This window comes from Pipra filicauda, unplaced genomic scaffold, assembly GCF_003945595.2.
Source record: "Pipra filicauda isolate LSUMZ 115617 unplaced genomic scaffold, ASM394559v2 scaffold176_size3548034_pilon, whole genome shotgun sequence".
Taxonomy (NCBI): domain Eukaryota; kingdom Metazoa; phylum Chordata; class Aves; order Passeriformes; family Pipridae; genus Pipra; species Pipra filicauda.
In genome coordinates, this window is record NW_024104283.1 from 3,152,918 (window position 1) to 3,177,285 (window position 24,368).

The 24,368-nt window shown below is 37.3% G+C and overlaps 1 protein-coding gene across 2 annotated transcripts in view; it reads right to left on the reverse strand.

The window, feature by feature from the left end:
• Positions 1-24,368, reverse strand: part of REV3L (REV3 like, DNA directed polymerase zeta catalytic subunit) — a 125,466-nt gene that overhangs the window by 34,013 nt on the left and 67,085 nt on the right. For both annotated transcript variants that reach the window (XM_027742119.2, XM_039379828.1), the window contains exons 11-18: positions 22,402-22,639; positions 18,385-18,524; positions 11,833-16,033; positions 10,492-11,468; positions 9,818-9,900; positions 8,622-8,747; positions 6,865-7,057; positions 4,403-4,514 (exon numbers count right to left, since the gene is read on the reverse strand). In XM_027742119.2, the coding sequence (XP_027597920.2) occupies positions 4,403-4,514; positions 6,865-7,057; positions 8,622-8,747; positions 9,818-9,900; positions 10,492-11,468; positions 11,833-16,033; positions 18,385-18,524; positions 22,402-22,639 (6,070 nt within the window). The remainder of the gene's footprint in view (positions 1-4,402; positions 4,515-6,864; positions 7,058-8,621; positions 8,748-9,817; positions 9,901-10,491; positions 11,469-11,832; positions 16,034-18,384; positions 18,525-22,401; positions 22,640-24,368) is intronic.

A 24,368-nucleotide genomic window follows, 5' to 3' on the forward strand; every position in this document is an offset into this window, starting at 1 on the left:
GCACAGCAACAGAATACTTGGTGACTCAAATACAAAACTGAAATATCTGAAACATTTTTCCATTTGCCTTAGACAATAAAAATCCATAAAGTTGATATAGGACATTAAAGATTTCTACAGGAAAATGCCACAGAAGATGATACTGGCCTGGAAAAAGAAGGTTAGTTTAACACATCCCTATTTTAAAAAGAAAATGTTGCTAGAGCATTTATAGAAGAAGAAATATAATGCACTGTATTCAAACAAGAAATTCATTAGCATTATACCTTACAAGAAAAACATTATACAAAATATTTAAGTGTTAAACATTAACAGTTAATTATTATGCAAATGTTATCCCCAAAATCTTTTAAGTAAAGTCTCATGTTATACTCTCATTTTGTAATTTTATCAAAAACTACTTAACTACTTCCACGGAGAGAGAGAGCTGTGGGTGTCTGGTAAGTCTCACGCAGCAGTGAATCTACTACTCTTTTTTTCAAGCCCATCCTGTTTCTACGTTCTCTGTGTGTCACAGAGACAGAGACTGTGCATTCCTACATGAATTCCCCAAAATTTTGCTCCTCTCATGCCTGCAGGACCAGCCCTTTTGTACTATCTAGTAGTATCTGCACTTATAGAAGAAAAGCACAGTATGCCTTAAAAGTGTAGGAGAGGCCCAGACATTTAATTTCTCTTTCATGGGAATCCACTGCTCCATCAGGCTTGGACATCTCTAATTTTCCCACGTTTTAAATCTCCAAGACAAACATTCTTGTAGCATTCCCTTCCACCTCCTCCTCTTCAGTCAGCTTTCCTGTGTTTTGTACTGGCTAGTTTATGGAGCTACGTAAATATGTTTACTCCTTTTCCTGCCTTCAGGCTCAGAGAGATGGTTCTCTTACTTTCTCAAGCAGACAGATTCTTCCAATTTTTCTCACAATTCAGTGCAGCTTACACCGTAAGATAAAGAGAGGGTTTATTCAAGGAAGCTGTTCAGGCAGCATGACAGAATTCTTCAGGACAGCAATACAGATACAGGCTCCATTTCAAGAAAAAAAATGTACAACTTGGATCTCTGTGGTTGTAGATCATCCCCAGTGGCTGCACAGGATGGGAAGGAGGTTGTTTCTCAGCTGCTTTTTGCCAGTTTTGAGCTGAAATCCCTTTTTTTTTTTTTTTAATTGTTTACAGCTAGAGGATAGCTTACCAAAGAAGGGAAATTTGGACCCCTAGTAGGTGCAGCTTCCTCTCAAGCTCTAAGATGGTTGTCAGGGTACCAAGAACCAATTTATCGATGGTTTTCTTTGTTGCAAATCCATGCTGTTTATCCTTCCCTGCTTCCTCCAAACTCACCTCCATGGCTCTTCCTGTCTGTTCCCTGTCTCTCCATCCTCAACCTCAGTGTTTCACTACCTTTTAGAATTAAAGTTGTCTCTACATAGACTTTGGTACTCACACTTGTAAGTACTCCCATTTCACAGATAAGTCACTCTCAGTAATAATCTCCTAGAAATAAAGGTCCTTATTTCCCTCAGTATTTGGACAAATCTAGTTTTCAGTATAGATGAAATCACAGATCACAATTCAACAGAAACAACCAGGTCTTCTTCCGGTCTACATCTATGCTCGAGATGATAATTCTGTTTGCCAACAGCTCTGAGTTAATCAGAGACAACATCTACTAATTCCACAGAAGAATATTTAACCTGGTATTTACTTTATGGATGTCTAGGCAGAAACACATTAATCTTACTGTGGTCATTCAGAGCTAGCACATGCTGAACAACTTCACAGTGAAGGTGTTAACTGAATCCAACTTCAGCTCATCAATTCCAGTGAACTTTCAGGAGCAATACTCAATGTCAGTTGACAGAGAGTTGACTTTAGCTCTGCTACAAAAAAATTAGATTTGGGAAACACTCTTCAGTGACAGAAGCCTAGTCAAAACAAGAGATCGATGAGCTAAGAGTGTTGCAGGAAGTTACAAATTGTCCGGGAATCACTTTGCCCTCATCTGTGTGCTGGAAATAGTGGTCAAGAATTCTCTGTTGTGCTCTTCCAGAGTTTACATCTATTGACAAGAAGTGACAGAATCAACCTTCTTTTATTTTCAGTAACCAGGACAGAAAAAAACCCAAAAGGCCTAAGCAGAGGAGTAGAAGGCTGGAACTTGAAACAAATGAGTATGTTTCACAACTTCACATATATGAAATAAGAGAAAGAATTAGGCCAACTACTAAGAGAATGACTAGAAATGGGAACAAGAATTCTTAAACTGGACTGCATAAGACAATTCCTCCTTCCTTCTTACTCTCTGTTCAGTGCTCCAAAAAGTTGATTAAGTCTGTTCATGATATTGACAATCAATATTGAACAGATATTCTGTCATTCATTATACCAGGAACCTAGAATTTCAATCTTCCATCCTTCCCTCCAACAGCCAAAGACACCAAGAACATGAACCAAAAGCAAGCTGCAGTCATGCTGGACATGCTATTTGGTCACAAGAACTTATTGTTATCTAGCCTAAAGCATGTATCAGCATATAAGATACTGATACGATCCTCAGCTGAAAAATTGAGGTGATTTTGAGTTTTACTCTATGAAGTTGAAGCGGTAATGTTTCTTAAACATGGCCCGATAGTTTTTTTCTTCTAACCTATCAGACCTACTATTAAGTGCACTATCAGAACAACCAAAGTACCTAGCTTGTGGTGGGAAAAATAACACTAAGAAGAGCAACAGAAGATTTTTTTATAAAATAATTACTGATTTTCACTAAAGCTGTTTCCTTGTTCATTTCTCATTGAGGAAGACTTTTACAGTCCACTACTTTTCAATCATGTAGTTTTATCATACTTTTACCTTCAGTTAAAGCTATTCTGGGCCAAGACACTCATTTTGTGCTTAAGAAATACAAAACATATACTCCAACAAAATTTCTTATTCTTTTTTCCCCAGGCTACAGAAAATAAAGGGATGGAAAAGAGTAGCAAACTGTAGATGCAGTAGAAGTTTCAAAATCATCTTTGTTGAGAGTTCATCAGAAGTCTGATACCTGAGGTGTTATTTAATAGAGGAGGGAGGATAGTAGGCTAAGACAATGACAGCAGGCTGCCTCTCCATTAATAGATCAAACCCTTCATCTTCCAGGAATACAAGTTAACTAACTCAATCTTTGATGATAAAGTTGTGGCAGCAAAAAGGCATGATAGCACATGCTAGAGAAGATCTCTCAAGCGGAGATTTCTCAGTCAGCAATCTGCTGATTGCTACATTCCATCTTGAAGTACACCAAAACTGCATGCTTTTTTTCATTCTGTAATGCCTTCAATATGTACAGATATAGATGACTTCTGTTCTTCAGCGATAAATATGTATTTTAACTGCTGAGTTCTCTCAAATTCCATACAACTGGTGGAGAATTCTTAATTTATTGATAGTTTCTCATTCTCAGTAATTTTCCTAAGTTTGATGGAGCACTAGATTTCCCAGAAAGAGAAAAATAAAATTATGTTCCTTACCTGAATTTTGTCTTCTCTGAACAGGGATCTGCTGCTCTGTCAGGACCCACCCTGTGTTGGTTGCATTCAGCAACTCTTTTTGTATTCTGGCTTCATGGGGTTGGTCAAAGTCTTTCTCATCAGAGGTTTTCTGGTTGGAGAGAGAAAGAATTGCAAATGTACTCTGCCTAGTTTTTTTTTCTTGTGCCTCTATTCCAGCAGGGTGACTCATAGTTTAAATCTGTTTATTTTTCTTTGCAATTTTACAGGTTTGCACCTCTGTCAGTAGGGTCTGGAGAGACGTCTGTGGTTCCACCTATTCACCAGCCAAGAGGGCTTCCAAAGAGGCTTCCCAGCCTTGGTGGAGATGGGGAAAACCAGCAGTTTTCCAAGTCTGATGGAGCAGGGGATTTCCATTCAGAGAAGACAAAGCTAATGAAGGAAACTGGTTTTTCAGCTAACCGTTATTTTAAACTGTCCACAGCAGTTTCAGTACCATGTAGGGTTCTTTCTGTCTTGCCTCAGAGTTTCTAGAAAACTCTTCTTGTCTGAGGGATTTTCTATAGCTCTCAGCACTGTCAATAACTACTATTCTGAGAGTTTCAGAGAGAGATGTGTAATGAATTCTGGGGTTAACAGGAAAAGTTATATGTTAAAGAAGATTACTTATATGGCTGATTAGTTTCAAGACTGTAACTCAGCTGCTTAAGAGGATCTCAATGTTCTTGCTGTCAGAGAAAAAGAGAAGCAAAAAGTATTTTTATTTGAAAGACCACCACGCTTGTCCACTCTAGAAATAAGCCTTTGAGGGAAACAACAACAAAAAAATCAGTATTTGAAAGACTGGTAAGGGTTGAAGGAACTAAATCTGCTGTTCCAAGCCTGAAAAATAAAAGCAGAACGTACAGATATGCTACCTTTTTACAATATTCACTACTTCCTGGAAAAGAGTTCTTTCATCAGTAGCGTAACTGACTTCTAGTCCTGTAACTCCAGATCTTGTGAGCAAGGGGGCTTGGTCTCTGCTCCCTAGAAAATAAAAGTAAAAAAACCCATTACAATTTAGAAGGAACTCCATTACTTCAGTCAACAATATTGCTTTAGAATAAAACATACAACTAAAAAGAAATATGGAACATAACTTGTTTTTATCCTTAACACTAATAATTAACACAATTAATTCCATGGACTTATTTTGTTCCTCTTGAGTGGAAAAAATTATTCTTTTCACTTTGTAAATTTTAGTGGTAATCCTGCACAAATTGTCAGATATATGATTCAAGAGAAATTTCACCATTTTACATGTACAAGAGTCCACCTATTAGAAAATTATTTTTAATAAGAAATATTGAAGGACTATATGAACAGCTTACATAGTGTTTTCATGAAAAATATATATTTTAATTGCTAGCTTAGAGTAGTGCTTTGTAAAAAGCCTTACAGAATGAAAATGCTAAATAACAGTACTTTTTTTCAGCACATTGCTGATTTACTAATAGAAATGGAAAAACATGAGCAATTGCTCACTTAGTGACATTAGGAGCGTCTACACTGATAATGTCTGAATAATATCTAAATTTGTATGCATACAGAACTCGTCATTTGCCTTCCATATTAAAAAACCCCTCTTCTGTGTTTTCAGTTTCTCTATACGACAGATAGTAAGATTTCTATTAAGGCAATGCTGTGGATTTTAAAAACTGGAGTTTTTACAAGGTATTCTACTTTGACACATTCTGAGGATTGAGAATTTAAAAAAAGTGCTTTCAGAAATAAATGTTAAAATGAGTACTGTAACACAGAAAGGGGAAAAAAAGGTGTATTTCAACGCCAATCACTCCACAGGTATCTCAAAAAGTTCTAACCAAGAAAGTATTGACAGTACATATCCATTAAAACAACGAATGTCACAATAACATTTAAACACATCATTTTATTTCGCTAAAAAAATCAGATCAGAACCTTGTTTTTTCAAAATATCACTGGACCTCTTTACAGAGAGCTTTTTCTTGATAAATTATCAGTGGCACACACCTAGTGAGCCATAGTGACTATACTGTGGAAAAATCTCACTTAATAAGGTAATGGAGATAAATTTTTTAAAGATAGTAACAAGCATATAATACCAGAATAAAATTCATTGAGAATAATAAGAACTTAACATGATATAATATCTACAATACTTTGAAAAATAAACTGGTAAAAGAAGAAGCTGTTGCCTTAATGCTAAATTTATTTTTGCTAGGTTTTTGTCCACACTTAAAATTTTAGACAGTATTTTGTGGTTTAATACACATCACAATGCCAAAGAAACTCTGAAAGAAAGAGGACTACTCTGGGGATGGTTTCTGTTTGGTTTTTTTGTTTGTTTGTTTGTTTGATTTTTTTACTAGCCTAAACCAGTGGTACTCAACCTTTAACAGCTGGAGAGCCACTTCTGTATAAAATGGAATTGCAGAGCACCATATAAATCAAGTATCAACAGTGTGATTTTTTTTTTTTCCATCATGACACTTCAATGTGTGATGATGCTGCCTTAACATCACCACACATTGATACATCACGATATGACACATCAGCATCCTCTCTCCTAGCAGCATTCTGTCTTCAATCCCTTCTGGCTGCTAGGAAGGAGTGGGGTGGAGGGGTGGAAGGGGCAAAAGGGCAAGTTTTTCCCCATTTTGCCCCACAGCTGCTGGGTGGGAGGTGATCTCTACTCTTACCTGTGGGGGGATCCCAGCAGCTCCTTTTCTTTCCCCCTATGGGAGGGGGAACTTCAGCGACTCCCACACTGCTGGTCCATTTGCTCAGTGCTCCCCGCGCTGCCTGATAGAGTGGAGCGCCGATCAGATGCCTACATTGCGAGAGCCGCCTGTAGGGCCATGAAGAGCCACATCCGGCTCTAGAGCCACAGGTTGAGTATCACTGGTCTAAACAAAGCCAAAAAGGTACAATAGAATAAGGGCCCCTGTTTAGATCCTAAAAGGATCAGATAAAACCACAAAAATAACCCTTAAGTAAAATATAAAACATACTGTCTTGCTTTTAACATTTTCTACTTGTAGCTTCCAGCAACTTGAGTAGGAAAGTAAAGGCAGGTTTTCCTCTTTACACTTTCAGAACACTGCAGGAGCTTGTCCACAAGTACGCAAACATCGGTATTTTGCACACGTGTATGTTATTTGTGGTTTACAGCTCATGCAATAGTTCTTTTGAAGATATAAGCAGGAAAACTCTATATTTAATATGGCCATTCAACAAGACAAAATTAAATGAGATACACAGTAATATAGGTACTCAATTACATTTTGCTTGCTACTGTTTGATTAGTATGAAATAGCATTTTTGTAAAATACAGTAAGAAAAAAGAAATAAGAACCTTGGCTTGAGAGAGTCCTGTCTCTATAGATCACTATAGCACCAGTGATTTCTTTTTTATCAGTATTTGGCAGTGCTGTGTCTGATGAAATGCAATAGAATAAAGCACAGATCGGATCGAACTCTGGGTCTGGTTCCAAATCTCGTCTCGTTCGAGCATGTAACTCCATACTGATGAGGGTAAGGTGTTGGACCTACCAACAAATAAACACAGTAAGTTAATTTGTAAAAAATTAAGAGGAGATTATTAGTGCAAATTAAGACAGTGCAGACATTTATATGGTCATATTATATTGTAACTAAGAGGTCACACCTGAAAATTAACAGAAGTGATTAAATATGCATCTCTGGATCTCACTTTTTGCAAAAAGCACCATCTTAGAAAAAAAAAGATTAATCACTTAATACATTTTTATACTCAGTTATGAAAATTCAGTATGTGTTTCTGAGTACTGTACTCTTCTACCAAAAGCAGAAAATAGGAAAAAAACCAGATCATGTTCACTGTCAACAATTGTAAATTCCTGTAGAGTTTTCAAACAGCTTTGTATATCGAGCTGAATTACATTTCTGAACTGATCAAGAACAAGGAATCACTCCTGGTCTTTGTTTTCCTTTCCCTCCCTCACCCAAGACGTGCAAGCAAGCATGAAGACTAAGTCATTTACAGGAAGGTATGAAGAATACGTAACTTCCTCTTCACTTGCATTAATAAATTATATTGCCACAGCTTTTTGCAGAATGGTTTACATTAAGAAAATGTTAATCCCTATATACTGTCAAGTTTTGACTCTACAATAAATATTTAATATCGTTTCAACTCTATATCTTTGCTCTGTTGTCTTGCATAATATAGCTGATAATGTGGATTAATGGACAGGTTGGAGGGATTAGGAGGGAAGAGTTACAAATACTTCTGTGCATGTAACCTGCCCTGGGGGCAGTCTGATTTCTTCTAGATTTGCATCCTAGAATCACTACAGCCATCACTGAAGTGAAATTTTACTATCCAAACCCTGTCTCCACTTCCTGCAACATTATCGGTTTCTTGTGGCTTCCCCTGTGTTATCTACTCAGCACATAAAACTGCTATCTCCCCATCTCATCTGCAAATTGGTCAACAGCTAATTCCAAGCCATGGATGTGGTGACTGTCTAGGAGCACATATATAGATACTGGTTGGCCAGTTATCAGCCAAACACAGTGGTACTGTATTTACATTGCTTCCCTTTCTCCAGCACCAATTTTGATTCCTCTTCCCAGACCGAACACTCATCTACATTAAATATATAGAGACCTTCTTTCAGACAGGCACCATTTTGTTAAATGTAGTAGAAACCGGCCAACAAGTTCAGAAGGTAACAAGTAGAGATACCAGGAGGGCCTGACTGAATGATGTCAGGTGCATTACTTCTTAAGGAAACAATCCATGAAAATTACAGTCAATTATTTTTTCAAGTAATGTTTTTATACAAAACTTTTTATTTCTTCCTTCTGATCTTTCCTTTGTTTTTATTTTTAAAGGAAGATTTACCATCGTATCAACCGGAATACTGTGAAATTTAGTTCAATACTATTAAAGGCACTTGGAGATCAAGCTGAAACTGGTAGATCAACTATTTAAAAGCTGCAGACATCACACACTAATAAATGTTAAGTCAGGAAGGGACCAAGGAGGAAAAGATTTTTAATTTTTGCCATTATAAAAATGGCCCGATAAATGACAATTTTTTATAATGACACGTAACAGTAAATTACCTCATGTAAAGATTTTGCTTCCTGCAGGTTTTCCACACTGACTTTAAAACCATAAGTGTTATTTAAAGATGGTCCTTCAATCTGAGAAGTCTCTTTCTTTGGAACGCCAAGGGCAGCAAATTGATTCTTATTGGGCAGGAGAAGAAAAAAGCACAGGATAATTTTGAAAAATCACAGGTTGCTAAATTCAGATGCAATATTAAATAATACGCAATATTAAAATATATATTTATCAATGAAAATGCAAATGCTACACCATTAATTACTAAAAAGAGAAAACCTTTTACTATCTCCTCATGTAATTTTCCAACATGGAAACAGGAGTTGTATCTTTCTGCCTTTTAGCAATAATTTTAGTGAAACCTCACAGTAAAGCAAGAGGCAGTTTGAGATACTTAGAAAAACCCCTAAAAACCAAAAAACCCTGAAACCCTACGACCCCCCCCAAACTCAATCCCACGCTAGCTTTCTTGGAAATCTGAGGACATGGAATCCAGAAATTCTGTCTTCTCTCTTGAGCAACAATTTGTCAGAAACCTCTGTTTTAGTCATCACTTTTTAAGGCACTGAATTAAGGGTACATTAAGTACGCACTTGATATGGGTGAATACCAGCATACAGGGATGAAAAAACTACTGGATCACTCCACAGTAGTGCACCTAGCCCACTGTTCTGTTTCCAACATGGGGAGCAGAAAAACTGTTTAGGAAAAACTTGTGAGTGATCATTTTATGCAATCCAATCCCTTTCTACTGTCAGGATAACATTATAACTGCCCTCGTTGTTTCCAGAAAATGCTTAGAACATTGTCTGAAAACTAATATACATACAGACACGTAAATGTATGCTGGTCTGTGTGTGTATACATACAAAAATGGAAATCACTACAGAACTTTAAAAGGATGTTATAAATCAAAGAGCAAAACAACATCCTTACATGGTGTCTCTAGTGTTTCATTAGTCTCTCACTACCCTAAAATATAAAACTCTTAATCTCCAATTCACACCTGCTCCACCCAAATTAAACTCATGATTTCTTCCTAACTTTGTGTGTGCTCTGATTCTACAACTGTACCCAACCATTTTAAATGTATTTTCAAGATCTTAACAGAAGACAAAAACAACACAGAAAAAAGAATGGAAATGTGTATGTGCGGCATAATACAAATACATCTGTACTTAAAATCTTAATTTACCTTCATTTGTGTGGTTAGAAGTACTCTTCGAAGACCATCAGTATTATTTCCCCTCTTGTGGCTCAGTTTCTGAGCTTTTGGTTCTGTAAACATGAGTGCAACACTACTTAGCCTCAATAGTTTTATCTAGGCATTGAACAACACGGTAGAAACATCCAGAGGCATTTGGTTAACATTATAGACAAATATTATATTTATAAGCAAATACAACTTTATCCTTTGTCAAATTCAAAGCACAACTATTACTATTTGGTATTTATGAATATTTAGGAACAAAAAGTACAAGGCCAGTAAGTTACAAAGCCTCACATGTTTACCACCTTGAAAACTGCAGTATTATTCACACTCTACACTGAGATGATGTTTCAAAAAATACAAGCAATATAGTCAATAATATTACAAAATCCCCCGAATAAGCAATATTTTAAATTAAGCTTTTAACCATCATGTCAGAGTTCAGATGCTAGAGACTATTAGGAAGCAAATGAGTGTTCTACTTCCAGACTTTTAAAATAATTCAGTAGTTACTTTAACAATACTGCACAGGCCTTTTCCTTTCCAAAACTAGTTTTAAATATATATTTTGAGGAGATATAAGTACTTTGTCAGTATGTTAAAAGAAATATATACAGATTTTTTTTGAGTGTATCATTACAATCACTTAAGGGATTTACCTGCAGATAAAGGAGTAAAACCAAGAACTTCAGGTATTCCATCTTGGTTTTTTCTCTGCACAATAGGTGTACTATGTAAGCAAATGGAATTTCCAGGATCTTCATTAACTGGAAAAGGGGATGTGTCAAAGGATGTCCTAATGTCCTCTTGGGTGGATGGAGAGTTTTGTGCACTTCCAACAGGTACTGCACCATTTCCTTCCATAGAAGACAAAATAATATCCTGATTTTTCCACTCTGTGTCTTCTAAATCGGACTGCTTGGGATCTGGAGACGCTACCTGCTGCCAAGGAGGAAGCACTGGAGAATCTGGTGAACTGTAATTGACGTAATAATCTTCCTCCTCCTCTTCCTTATCGTGTTCTAGTGCTGAAGTAGTAAGTGTCTTGCTTCCACATGAAGTTTTATTAGAGTCTATGTCATTTTCAGTATTTACAGAAGTTCCTATAGTGCTTATAGACTTATCACAGGCTTCCTTGGTTTGTGTTTTTGTATTTTCTGCCACAGAGGCAGGAGAATTCTTTGTAGGCACAATAGGTCTCTCATCTTCTGGGCTAGATAAATTTAAATCTTTAGCTACTTTTATTACTTCTACAGATTTCTCTTCAGACAATACTGCAGAGCTGAAATTCTCAGCTGCCTTTGCCAGCTCAGCAGGATGATTCTTAGGCAATTTCTTGAAATGTTCATATTCTTCTTTGGCATGAAGCCATATCTGAACTTGCTGTTGGCTTGGAGCACACTTGCATGGCATTATGACTATTTTTTTGTCTTCACTAGTGTTATGGCTATTATTTTCTCTTTTATTAACAGTAGACTGACCATAATGAGGAGGAGATCCTGGTCTAGTACTTTCTGTCATTGCTGAAAATGCAGTCTTCCAGAGTCGTAGACCTTCTAATGAGAAGTCCCCCTCAAACTCAAGGAGGTCATTTGGAAGTCTAGTTTCCACTGTGAGAAGCCGCCCTCCAATCTCCCTGTGAAGAAAACTAGTTTGAATTACCGTTTTGCTCTGAACTGCATTGCAGGCAGTCCTCAAGATGAGAGAAAAGCAGTTTTTTCACTATGCAATTCCTGTGAGCAGTATCTTTATTTTACAAACCAAGAAGGCACATTCCCACTTACTATAACAATATCACGCAATAAAAAACCCCAACATATCGTGAATGAAAATGAGTATTTGGACTGGAAGTACAGTAATTTTCAACTTCAAATGTATGTATATCAGATGAGATCTTTCATGCATCTGTGTCACATAACAGCATAGAACTGCTTACAGGAATAAATTAAATTTTTTATAATCACAACCACATGTAGACAGAAATGCATTTAACACAGTACCTCGGCTTTTCTGGAGCATCTGAAGGATTGCTGCAAAATGGTTCCTGATAAACTGTTTCTGCGAGATCATGATCCAGCAAAGTGGCCATAATTTCTTCACGACTGGGTGGGGACATGAGAGGCTTAAGAATGTGAGCAGTACGAGGTGTAAAACTTCCATTCTTTGATTGTGAGGGAGAACTGGTTGATCTTGGTGAACTATCTGGAGTTGGAGTTAATGTCTCACTGTTTCTTGAAACGTGTAATTCTAAATCCTCAGAAGCTGCATCTATAAGTTCACAATCAGGAGAAGACAATATGGATGTAAATGAGGTACTAACTGAATCAAGTGGTTGACAGGGCTCAAAAGTGGTTTCTTTTCTAATGTGGCTTGGAATCCAGTCTGAGCTGGTTGGCTGAGAAAGATTAAGAAATCTCTCTTTACTTACGGTATTTCTATTCAATTTGAATTTTTCATTTAAACAGACCTCGGTCTCTGGCGTACAAGAGGTATCAATAAAACTAGATCTAGAAGTTGAAGAATGAACGTTTTTCCTCCATTGACTATGGCAGTGGTTCTCATTATTATCTAGTGAGGTTTTCTCAAAAAGCTCAGGGCTCAGGGAACCAGACCGTATCCATTTACTTGTGCTTGAAGAATGTTGCTTCTCTTCCTCAGATTTTTGGTCATTATGACACAGAAAGTCATTTTCTGCTGTTTGCCCAGAACCAAGATCTTGAACTGCGTCACTCAAGAATTTCTGGGGCAAATTTTGATCTGCCGGGACGAACTGGCTTGCAGAATAAAAACTGCAAAATCCACTTTGCCCTATAGTATTAATATCAAAGTTGTAATTGTGGTCTGGAGATAAGCTGTCTTCAAGTGAGTAGCAGCTTTCAAAACCAGGGTCTGAAAAAAAAATGGGGCTGTCATCAGATACAGAGTGATCAATGCCACTAGTGATCTGCTGGCTTAAAGACTCCATTTTTGAAAGTTTTACTGTTTTTTCTTTAGGTTTTGTACTCCTGGGAGCACGAGATTTTCTTGACGATGCTACTGACCGTGACCTTTTGATGGCTTTATTCTGTTCAAGAGGGCAGGGTACACCCCTGCTCAGCTGGGGTTTATTCGGCAACGGCTCCTGCGTAACACTTGCATTCTGAGCCTTCTGCTGTCTCTTTTGGAGCAACTCTTTCAAAACAGCTAGGCCTGACTGTCCTTCACCAAATGCTGATGGGGCCACTATATTCCTGTTTTTATACTGGGAGATGGGTTTTGGCTGTATGGTTGTTTCTGACAGAGACCTCTGTTTTACTGTTTCAGGTTTAAAATGTGCCATGTCCAAAATAAATCCTCTCTGGCTTTGATCGCAATTTAACTGTTTCACTGGACTCTTCAAAGATGTTACAAAACAGTTCTTAGGCAACTGAAGTGGTCCTGGGTTTTCCTCAGATGGCTTAAGAATAGAAGGACATGGATCAGAGTGCTTAGATGCCTCTGGTAAACAAAAAATCTGCTGTTGATTATTCTCTTTACAATGCAAATAGTTAGAGGCATGCAACTGATCCATCTTTGCTGTGTCCAAAGAGTCACGAGTTTCATTTAATTTCCCAGCTGGTGGTAAATATCTGATTTGCAAATTTTTTATCTCTTCTGCTTTTGCAGAAGTATTCTCTTTAGAGATGTGTGCATTCTGGATTATGTGAGTTGAGTGATTAGATGGATCAAATATGTTTTGAATGAGAGCAGAATCCTTCATTCTAAATATAGCACTCTGTGTCCTGGGCCTTTGAGAGTTCATCTGTGGTACTTCCCTTCCAGATGCCACAGGAATAGATGCAAAAGATAAATGAGGGTCTTCCCGTGGAGCAGGCAAACACTGTGCATCTCCAGGCTTATCGATTTCCATCAGTGAATGAAAACAGCCTGAAGAATTACCTTGTGCATCAGTTGCTGAAGGGAACTGTGCAGACGGTAGATATCCCACTGAATAGCCAGAAAGAGGACTGTCTTTCCGGTTATGAAGCGGCTGAGAGCTGACAGAGTTGTACGAAATCTCAGGCAGATCTTGATGTTTCAGCACAAATTTTACTTCTGCAGTAGAGCGACTATTTCCTTTTTCATCTTTAAATACAACACGCTTTCTTGAGGACACTTTTTCAGCCGTTTTTTGCCTTTGTTTTGTTCTAGGTTTCTTCTTTCCATCATCTGGTGTCTTATCGGCCTGATTAATCTTTTTCTTTTTCTTTGTAGATACAGTGGTGCTAGCAAATTTCTTTTTACATTTCTTAACCTGAGTTTTTGCTCGAGTATTTTTTCCTACACTAGTATTAACAGCCTTACTGTTGTATATATTGGGCCCCCTACTAAATAAAGCTTCTCTGTCCAGGTTGGTCAAAATTTCTTCTGCTTTTGGATCAGTGGGAGACCAGCAGCGAGGTGGAGATGTGTTTACTGGGCTTGTGCTTCTCTCAGAAAGAAAACCTAACTTAGACATAACATCACTATAGTTATAGTCACAGTCTTCAGCTTCAGCACTGTAGGAGGGCGAAGGAGGAGAAAGAACTGTGTGAGTCCTTTTTCTGAAAGCTAAAGTTCTTTTAATGTTTGTACTACCTGTTTTTTGTGGTTTTCCAGCTTTTTTCTTGGTTGACTTATGTTTTGCTTTCCTTTTGTGACTTTTCTTTGGTGTTAGTGGATAAATAGGATATTTGGTTGCAGGAGAGTCAGGAACTTTTGGCCAAAAGTCCTTTAAAGGTGCAAGCTTTTTATATAAGTTCATCTTTTCCTCTGTGAGTACTACTCTTTCCTCACTAGAATCTACTTTCCCCAGTTTAACAAGCATATTTTTTCTCCCTCTAAATCTATTGATGATAATATACTTAATAATAACAGGTGGCAATTTTTTAGAAAGTTTTCTACGCTTTCGAGACTTCTGAGACCCATCTGAACTTTCAACACTTTCCATCGGTTGAGGTAGATTGATTTTTGCGTTGTGTGCGACAAAGCTCAATTCACTGTCTTCAGTCTCATAGTTTACCTTCCGTTTCGTTCGGAGTGTGTATTTATTCCCACATAGTCCAAATGACTGCTCAGTTTCAAGAGATCCATCTGCAAACTGACAGTCAGTATAATTAGCAGTACTCGTAGGCATTTTGTTTTCAAAAGCCTCAAGAGGAACTTGAACTAAGTCACTTGGTAAAGCACTGTCCTTATCAGGAATGCTACTACAAGCATTACCTTGTGTATAGCAACTTTCCTTCACTGATGCAACATCATTTATACTTGCAGGCTCCTGATGACTGATAAAACTATGCTTCTTCTTATTCAGTTTCAACCTGGACTGTTTGTTGCCTTGCTGTAACTTATATGTCACGGGAGCTAACTTCTGTGGTCGACTGAGACAATTAGAGAGAACAACACTAGGAAAGAACATATAATGTGCTGCTTGTTGACTGAGGCTTGGTTTTTCTGCCTTGTGCTCCTGGAATTCTTCATACCTAATTTTAAGTTTATTAAGGCCACCTTCATCAGTGTTATTTTCAAGTGAATGTACCACAGTTCGACTGCCTCCTGAACAAGACACCAATTCACAATTTTCTGTAACTGTTGCTGGAAAAAAACTATTTATACTTGCACTGCTGGATTTTTCATTTACTTCAGAAGACTTTTTACCTTTGGAGTGGCTCAAATCAGAAAAGTTATATAAGTTTTTATTCAACATGCTGTCACCAATGTGGCGGCCCACATGCATAAAAGACACATCCTTTTCAGCCTTTCTGATGCTAATGTACTTCCTACTAGGTATTGGTCTGTTCACTGATGAAATATCATCTTCATAGTCAAAAATATTATTTCCACACGAAGGAACTGGGAGAGTATCTTTCTTGTTACTCTCTTTGTGAGAGTTTTCTGCATGGGTACTATTGCTGAATGGAGTTGGGTACTTTGCTGAGTAAGCGCTTTCTTTTGTAAGAGAATGGACCGAAAGTTCAGGTCTTGTTTCTGTGTTTGGCTTTGTGAGGTCTTCTACGAAATCTTCATTATTCAAAACATGGTTAGAAAGGGCACTTGTGTGTTTACACTGAAAAGTAATCTTAGCAGAAGATGGGGGTTCTAGCGTAGCAGCATCTTTGTGAAAGATTGAGGTCTTTACAGACATTTTGCTTGTTGCAATAACAGAGGAGTGAGTTCGAGAACTTTCATTATTCAAAGGATTGTCTGAAATGGAAGATAAGCAATTTTATTCTAGTTAATCTGTAAAAAAAGGCATTAACCATTCTACTAATATTTTCCTGAAAGCCCTCCCATCCAAACAATAAACAAAACTCTTGCAAATCACATTACATTTACAATCATGACAGCTATAAACCCTGAGTATGAGTTCCTTTATCAAAATCCTATCATCTGTACATTTGTGTCACAACCATTTTGTCAGTTAACCCTAAGTTGTAGACATGCATACAATTGTCAAAGAGTAGACATGCACACAATTGTCAAAGATTTCATGCTGACTTTCTGAGAGAAGGCTTTTTAAAATCACTTTCAGATAACTAAGTACAAACAGGCTGATTTCCAGAAAAGGTTTTACCCTGCTTTGTCCCTGAGAAGTATGTATACTCATTGGCTCTGAAAACAAAGAATTTATTTAGATGACTTTCCCCATACAGAAAAGTCATTGCACAGAAGGCTAAAGTAGTATCTCACAACGTGGCAAGGGCTTTGTATTAACTGTTCTGTGCACTAAACATAGGTAGTTTGCTGTCTTTTTATAAAGCAGAGCAATACACCACCCATTCAGGTGTTTATGCAAGAATATTGCAGCAGTTAGTTTGATCCTGAATTCATACCTATGTATTATATTTGCACATAAATTTGAGACCAGCGGGTGAAGAATTGAAGGAGGTTATTCCACTGCAAAGAGGGAGCTACTGCAGACCTCCTGGCACACAAAAATTTGCTCATCTGTCCACATCTTTAGCTATAATCTTGAAGGGGGATAGGAGATATGAAACATACTGTATGACCTGGAAGCATGCGTTGTATACTCATGTACTAGACAGGGTGTCCTTCGGGCCTTTACTGTAAGTCTAAACCAATTTGGGGATTATCTTAGACTCATGCTGCCTTCAGCTTAGCAATTTATTTGTTGCTGGATGAGAAAAATAAAAGGAAATTCCAATCTGATTCTAATAACATTTTGTAATGCATACACAAAGTCCATAAGCTGTGAAACACAACGGAGAGATGCTGCCTATGATTCTTTGAGGGTAGGGGTCAACAGAAAGAATGATGATGACTAACTGAAAACCAAGAAAATGGGAGTTTGGCAGTGTCAACAAACACTTGGAAGTTACTTGGCTATTTAGACATAAAAATTGCAAAAATACTTGTCAGTCGGTCAGATGTTATGGATACAAATTCATGTGTGGATAAGCATTTTCTAATTTAGAGGATCCAGACTGAGATCTGTTTTGAATTTGTTGTATCTCCTATTATAAGAAATTGATGTAGAAGTTCACAGTAATAAACTTTCTAAGCTGACCACTTTCTGCATGTGACATTTCACTTGCTTAAATATTCTAAAATTTAAACAATTATTTAAGATACAGTTTCATTAGCCAGTAGCATCTTTGGTTTACAATAAAGGAGAAAGTACTGCAAGTAAGGAAATTACAACTGTATATTTTACAAAAACAAGTCATATTAGTAGCGCATCAAATCATGTATTAAACCGTACCATTATAGCTAGAAAAGCAAAGGAAAAAGCAAACTATGTCTTAAACACTGAACACAAAAGAATAGCTGTGGTTGTCTATATAATAAGATTATACAGCTCACTTTCTCAACAGAACACTGTAATGTGAAAAACTGTAGATTTTCTAATGAAACAAATATTATTTATATATTTGCCTAACCTCAAAGTGTGTATTCAATTGAGTAAGGCTATTTGATCAAAGACACGTTGTAAAGACAGCAAGAGGTATCTCTACTAATTTTTTATAGATTTTGACAGGCAGTTTCTTCTGCATCAGCTTTGCCACTGCACAGTTTTTTCTCATGCAATTTCCAAGATATGAACATGCAATCTGCTCAATGAAACATAGGCCCAAATGAAGGCTCACTATATTTTAGTATGTGTGGCCAATACTTGCAAAGCAAAGAATCACCTAAATTTACACACTAATATGTTTGCTATTTATAATGAAACTCTAGGAGGATAAATGATCCTAAAGAATCATTACTTTTAATACCATATTTGCATAACAGATACTAATAGAAAAATACTCCTTGCAATAAGGTTTTTTTCTATAAAACTAATTAAACAATGTTCCTTTTTTGATCACTGATACAATAAGAAAACAAGATTCTGGTAATTCATAGAGGACATTGAGATTAAACTATTGGTGTTTTTTAAGGAAGATGTTAAGGGCCTGTTTCTGCAATCCGTTGAGAACATTTCCTTCCAACTGAAATAAGGACTGAAAACGGTCAGCACTTTTGAGAATTAGCAAATTGATGTGAAAATGAACAATGACTCAACTTCCAAAGCTGATTTTCTGTTTACTTACCACCATTTTCATCTGCAGTGCCATCTAACTGAGGTATAGAGAGATTAGTTAGGAGCATACTGTTACCACTCCACTCCATTTCTTCTTCGGAAGATGAATCCTCTTCTGCTGAACTTCGATGCACGTTTTTGCCAGCTGACCTAAAGGAGAATGAAGGAACTAACTGACGCACAATACTTTCCTTAGGAAAATCAGTAGCCACAGGGACCTGGAAATCATGGGGTGTGGTGCTATATGGTTTTGTATGTTTTGGGGAAGCAAAGGGAAATAAAAATTGTTACATTTCTCACTGAGAATTAAAAAAATTATCCAGTGTTACTACTTTAAGAGGCAACAGTGGCAGCCAACCATTTAAAACAGCAGGATTCACTAGCTTAAGAAGACACAGAGAAGGCATTTTAGATGCTTAATTTTATTTCAATTTTACTGAGATTTAATTTCACTGCTTGAAAATGCTTGAAACTTGAAGACTAAGCCAACTATGCAAAAATCATTTCAGTTCAGCTGTTAGCAAACAGGTGTTTACTTTTCTGGTTTTTTGTTTGTTTTTGGGATTTTTTGCTAAAAAATCTTTACTGTTTATAACAATTAGCCTCTCTTGGCAGGCTTAACTAAATCACGACCACTATGTTTGTTTCCATCCCTCATTGAACATTAACTGTTGCTAATACTAAGGTTGTTTTTACTAAGTTAACTGTTCTACGCTGCCATATTTACATTCATAAATTTGCTGGGGAAAAAAGAAGTACATCTACAAAGAAAAGCTTCTATGATTTTTTTAAATGTTTTTAAGGTGGCACGGCTTTATTGGGGGATGGGGGGAAGGAAGAAAAAATATAATAGAAAACCACAAAAAACAAATCCTCCAGTATATTACAACTCTAAAAGTGCTTAAGAATTTGATTTCTTCTTCTTTAAAATAAATTTGATATGGACATAATTCTTAATAGAAACTAGCTATTCTGTGGATACAAGAGAGGAACCCAGATACATGGTAAGGGACTGAGATTTGTTTTTTTTTTTAATTTGTGTGTTGCTTGTTTTTAAGTTCGTGTAGTACCTTATAGGATGTAAGTATAAATGTCTTCAAGTTACAGGAACGAAAATCCACAACAACCTAAATATACTTTTGCAGAAATCCTCTATGAGTGGAGTTAGACCAGAATTATATGTATCATAACACCCCAGACATCTGAATGTGCTCAGCACTGAGCTAATTTAGATCAAGTCACATTTATTAGTTCAGAAACAATAGGCTCAAATATAGTTACTTAATTTCCGCTCAGATCTGAACACATGACTTGGAAGAGTCAAGTAACAAGCACAGTGAGGTACCTAAGTGAGCTTAGTTCTCTCTCTTCTTTGTTCCCAAAATGTGGAAAAGTGCAGTACAGAGACATTCAGCTCTATATGCAAATTAACATCAAACTGGGGAGAGAGATCAATACTCTGGAGAGCAGGTATGTTCTGCTATTCCAAAGGGATCTCAACAGGCTGGAGAAAAAGCAGACAGGAACCTCACACACTTCCAAAAAGACATATCCAAATGTCCCAAAAATGGGATGAAATATGCATGGGTACAGGCAGGGAGAGATGGGCTAGGAAGTGGCTTAGCAGAAAAGGATGAAAAAGCCCTGGTGGACAACTAGTTGAACATGAGAGTGTGCAGTGTGCCTTTATAGCAAAGAAGGCCCGTTGCATCTTGGGCTGTGACTGCCAGACTGTAGCTGATTTCAGTAGTTGTGGGGCTGCATCTGGAGTATTGTGCTCAGTTTTGGGCATCCCACTACAAGACAGGCACTGACAAGCTGGAGCAAATCCAGCTGAGGAGCAGCCAATGACTGGGGACTGGAACACACGACATATGAGGAGTGACTAAGCAAACAGGATTTATTCAGCATTAAGAAAAAACTATGAGGAAATCTTGTTGCACTTGTCAAGTACCTGATGAGTGCGTATATAGAAAATGCAACCAGATTCAGAATGCACAGTGGTATGAAAAGGGCAATGGGTACGGGGCTGCTGCAAGGAATGTTACATGTAAGGAAAACATTCTTCATTACGAGTGTGTCTAAACACTAGAACACGTTGCCCATATAGACTATTCCATCTCTGTCTCTGGAGGTACTCAAACCTTGACCAGACAAGGCCCTGAGTAACTGATCTATCCAAAGCTGCTTTGACCAGGGCACTGGACTACATAGTTACATTTAGATGTTTCTTCCAACCTGAATTATGCTCTAATCCCAGGTAAATCTTTGTCAACTTAAGTCAACCCAGTCAGACTGGAGATGACTTCTGCAGATAACAACTTGGATTTCTCTGCATACAAGCCCATCAGTTTGGATTCCAGGAAAATTTGTGTAACATACATACACCACACATGAACCAGTCCAGTTCAACACAAATCAAACCCAAGTATTTTAATTAATTCAGTAGGGTGTGGTTACTCCTCAATATATTTTATTATCTTATTAATTATCTTACAATTATCTCAATATATTTTCTGAGATAACGGAAGACTGGTGAATGCTCAATAACAGAAAAGTGATAGTATGGAAATGGTAGGATGCATTAGGAAGCAGTACAGATAGAATGAGCCTGAGTGCAGACAGAATAAAACTGAGCAAAGTTAGATCCATCATCAGATTCAAACTGGCTCTTTACGAACGAGCAGAATCATGCTGGGGGCAAAGATAGCCATGCTTGTGTCTGAAGTCAGTCCAGATTCTGCAGAGATCTCAGTGAAACAGAACTTGTAATTCCCTCTGAACACAAGCTGACTCCCTGTGGAAGCACCTGGTATGTACATTCTCCCTAGAGCTTTCTGTTTGGAATTAAGATGTAGGGATATATGAGCAAGTTATTGGTGAGACAGATCATCAAGTCTGTTGAGCTTTTAACTAGGATTCTTTACTGCGTAAAAGCACTTAATTGCTTCAGGATCCTACCTGACTGCCAAAGTTGTACAGTCATGCCCATACGAAGCTGTGCCTGAGCTAATGAATTCTGCAAGATACAGGTTGGTTTTACACAGAAACTACCACTAAAATGAAGATTAATGTTAAATATTTTGAGGTGGAAATTTCAACTTTGACTACTATGAGGGGAAAAAACCCAAAGAAATCAAAGGTCAGACAGGAAAATTAGCTTTAGAGATCAATTATGTCTCGAACTTATGAGACTAATGATCTAACTTCTGATTCTGTTACAACTTTTGTGTGTCTTCAGGAAATCAAAGAAATATTTCTATACTTCTCTGATTCTCCAAAACATAGTATAATTATAATTTGTGATCTAAAAAAACTGCCAAATATCAGGTTGGTATGTCTGTGAAATCTCTCATATTTCAAATGGAATTATAAATATCAGAAGGCCTGATGAAAGCAGGGGTGAAGAGAAACTGGATATAGCTGCTTTCAGTGCCTCTCAGTGTGGACTGTACAAAAGGTCATTACAACCTGAAAAAGTGTTCCAAGAATCTTGGCCTTAAAAATATTCAAGTTGCTGACCTTTAGCAGTTGAGCAGAGTGAGCAACATTCATGTTTTGATTTAAGCTTTGAGCATGGAAACAAATGGGTGTTTTTCTCAGGCATCTTGGTCAGTCTTCGCATGAATACTTCTTAAATATTCACTTCAGTTAAAGATGTATGAGATATACCTTCATATTTGTACTACATTCAAGCTGTGACCTTACCAGGAAGTTACTACCACTGAAGGTTTTTTGTATTTGGACTTGTAGAACAAAAAGCCTGCGCAATTTTTCCTCAAAGTGGAAATTGGAAGCTTATGTCTGGCCAAACCTAAACATTTAATCTTTATTTCCACATAACATCAATGATTCACAGCATCATCTAAACAGCTGCATTCCATCCCAAGATCTGCACAGGTTTTTCCAATGTTGTCAACAGAGACCTCTCTACAGCTCACTGGGATCATTGCACACTTGACAACAAGGTGGGAAGGAGGAAAGATCTGGCAGAAAAAAACATTAAGAAAAGAAAATCACAAAATACCTTCTTTTTGGCCCAGGTTCTTCCATGCTACTGTCCCACCTCTGGGACATTAACAAGCTAAGTTCCATTTCTTCTTTCTCACACTGTGGCTCGTTTTCTTCATCATCACTGTTCTGAGAATTTCGACAGCTTCCAAGAGAATGATGGTGAGAGAATGTTTTTTGATGTTCCGTCCGATATCCATCAGTCTCCAATCCAGCCAACAGATCAATCATGGCCTCATCAGCACTACTGCCCACTGCAGAAAAAGCCCATACGAGTAGAATCTATATTTTGTTCTACTTGTAAATGACCAGTTATAGTCTATCAGTAAAAAACAAACCCAAGCAAAAGAAAACAAACAAAAAAAACCCCTCACCATTTAAAAATCTACTAGTTTGTTAATGTCTATGGCAAAGCAGCCTACAGAATCAAATCTTTTTTCATATCTAATTTTTTCAAATTTTATTATTTATTTTTTCTAGCTCTTTATTTAAAAATTTGACAACTTTCTTTTTTTCTGCCCTATTCTTCTGATTGTAATAGATTTAGTGGAAGCACTTCTCCCTCTCTCTCCACTCTCCTATTACCTCCTCATATTCAGTAAAGCTTCACTCTCCCCTTTAATTTCAGCACAAGTGCAAGCTTCTGAAAGCATCACCACCTTTTCAATCTCCCATGATTTCAATAACTTTGTTGGGTGCTTCTCTCTGTATCATTCAAAGACTTTCAACCACTGCATCTCGTGAAAAGGGATACTGATTTTGATCTACTAGTTCTTCCTCCTTCTCTCCTTTACAATAATGCTTAACTTCAGCTCTCTTTTCACTATAATCTATTATCTTCACAGGTTTCTCTAAACACTGAAAGTTTACCTGATTTCGCTCCTCTCTTAAATTTTGTTTTTTATTTTGTTTTATTTGACCCAAGTTTACACTAATTCATGCACTTCCCTTCTCATTTTTTATTTTTGTTTCTTAAAAATCCTTTCAAGTCACAAATTTTTCTCACTCTCTTCCTGCTTACCTTTCATCTGACCTCATAACCAACTTACGATCTCCAGTCTACCATGCATCTTTGTTACTTCTCTCTTCTCCTCTGGCCGAAGAACTACAATCTCTACTTTCTTTACTCAGGGAATATCATATGATTTACAATGATCTTGAGAATTACATAAAATAGATCTCAACATCAGTGAGGAAGGCATTTTTCATATTTTACGAAGGCTTCACAAGACACCATACAACCCTTTACAGTGGAAACCATCGCCTTTGCCAGAGTTCTGAATTAACCCGCTTTCAATTATGCTTTATGTTCTTGGCTCCTTTGCCCTTTGTGAGGTCCCTCACTAAACTCCAACCTCTATTTCACATTAATATGAACCTTGTTGGGTAATTCACAGTGAACAGTAGAAGTCATGCGGTTCACAGTCCCTGTGACACTACAACTCTACAAAGGAATAGTGAAGACTAGTGCATGAAAGAGCATAAGAGACCTAAATATGCAGCATGTTACTCATGGTCACAGAAGACACCAGGAATTAGTAGCCCCATGATAAAAAGAAGAAGTGGGGAGGAAAAAAGGACAAAAAAGAGTCAGATAATCTCAAACTTTTCTTGTTTTTTTTCCCTAGTCAATGGAAAAAACATACCACTTCAACACTCCTATTTGGTTGAGCAATTCAAATGCACAGTCAAAGATATACCCTATATATTATTTTAGCCACTGCTCATCCTCTCAGGCTTGCTCATGTTTGCCAGTTCCCACATAACTTCTTACAGTTCTCCCAATAAATCCAAATCCTTGCCTTTAACACTTTGATAACGAAAATCTTGCCTACTCTCTGCAAAATAAAACAGCATCACAAACCACTCTTCATCTAACTCCTCCTTCCTTAGCAAGAAAAGATTTCAAGGTGGTATCATTTTTTACCCATAGACATATACTCTTGCCGTATTGTATCTTGTTGCCCATTAACATATTCACAC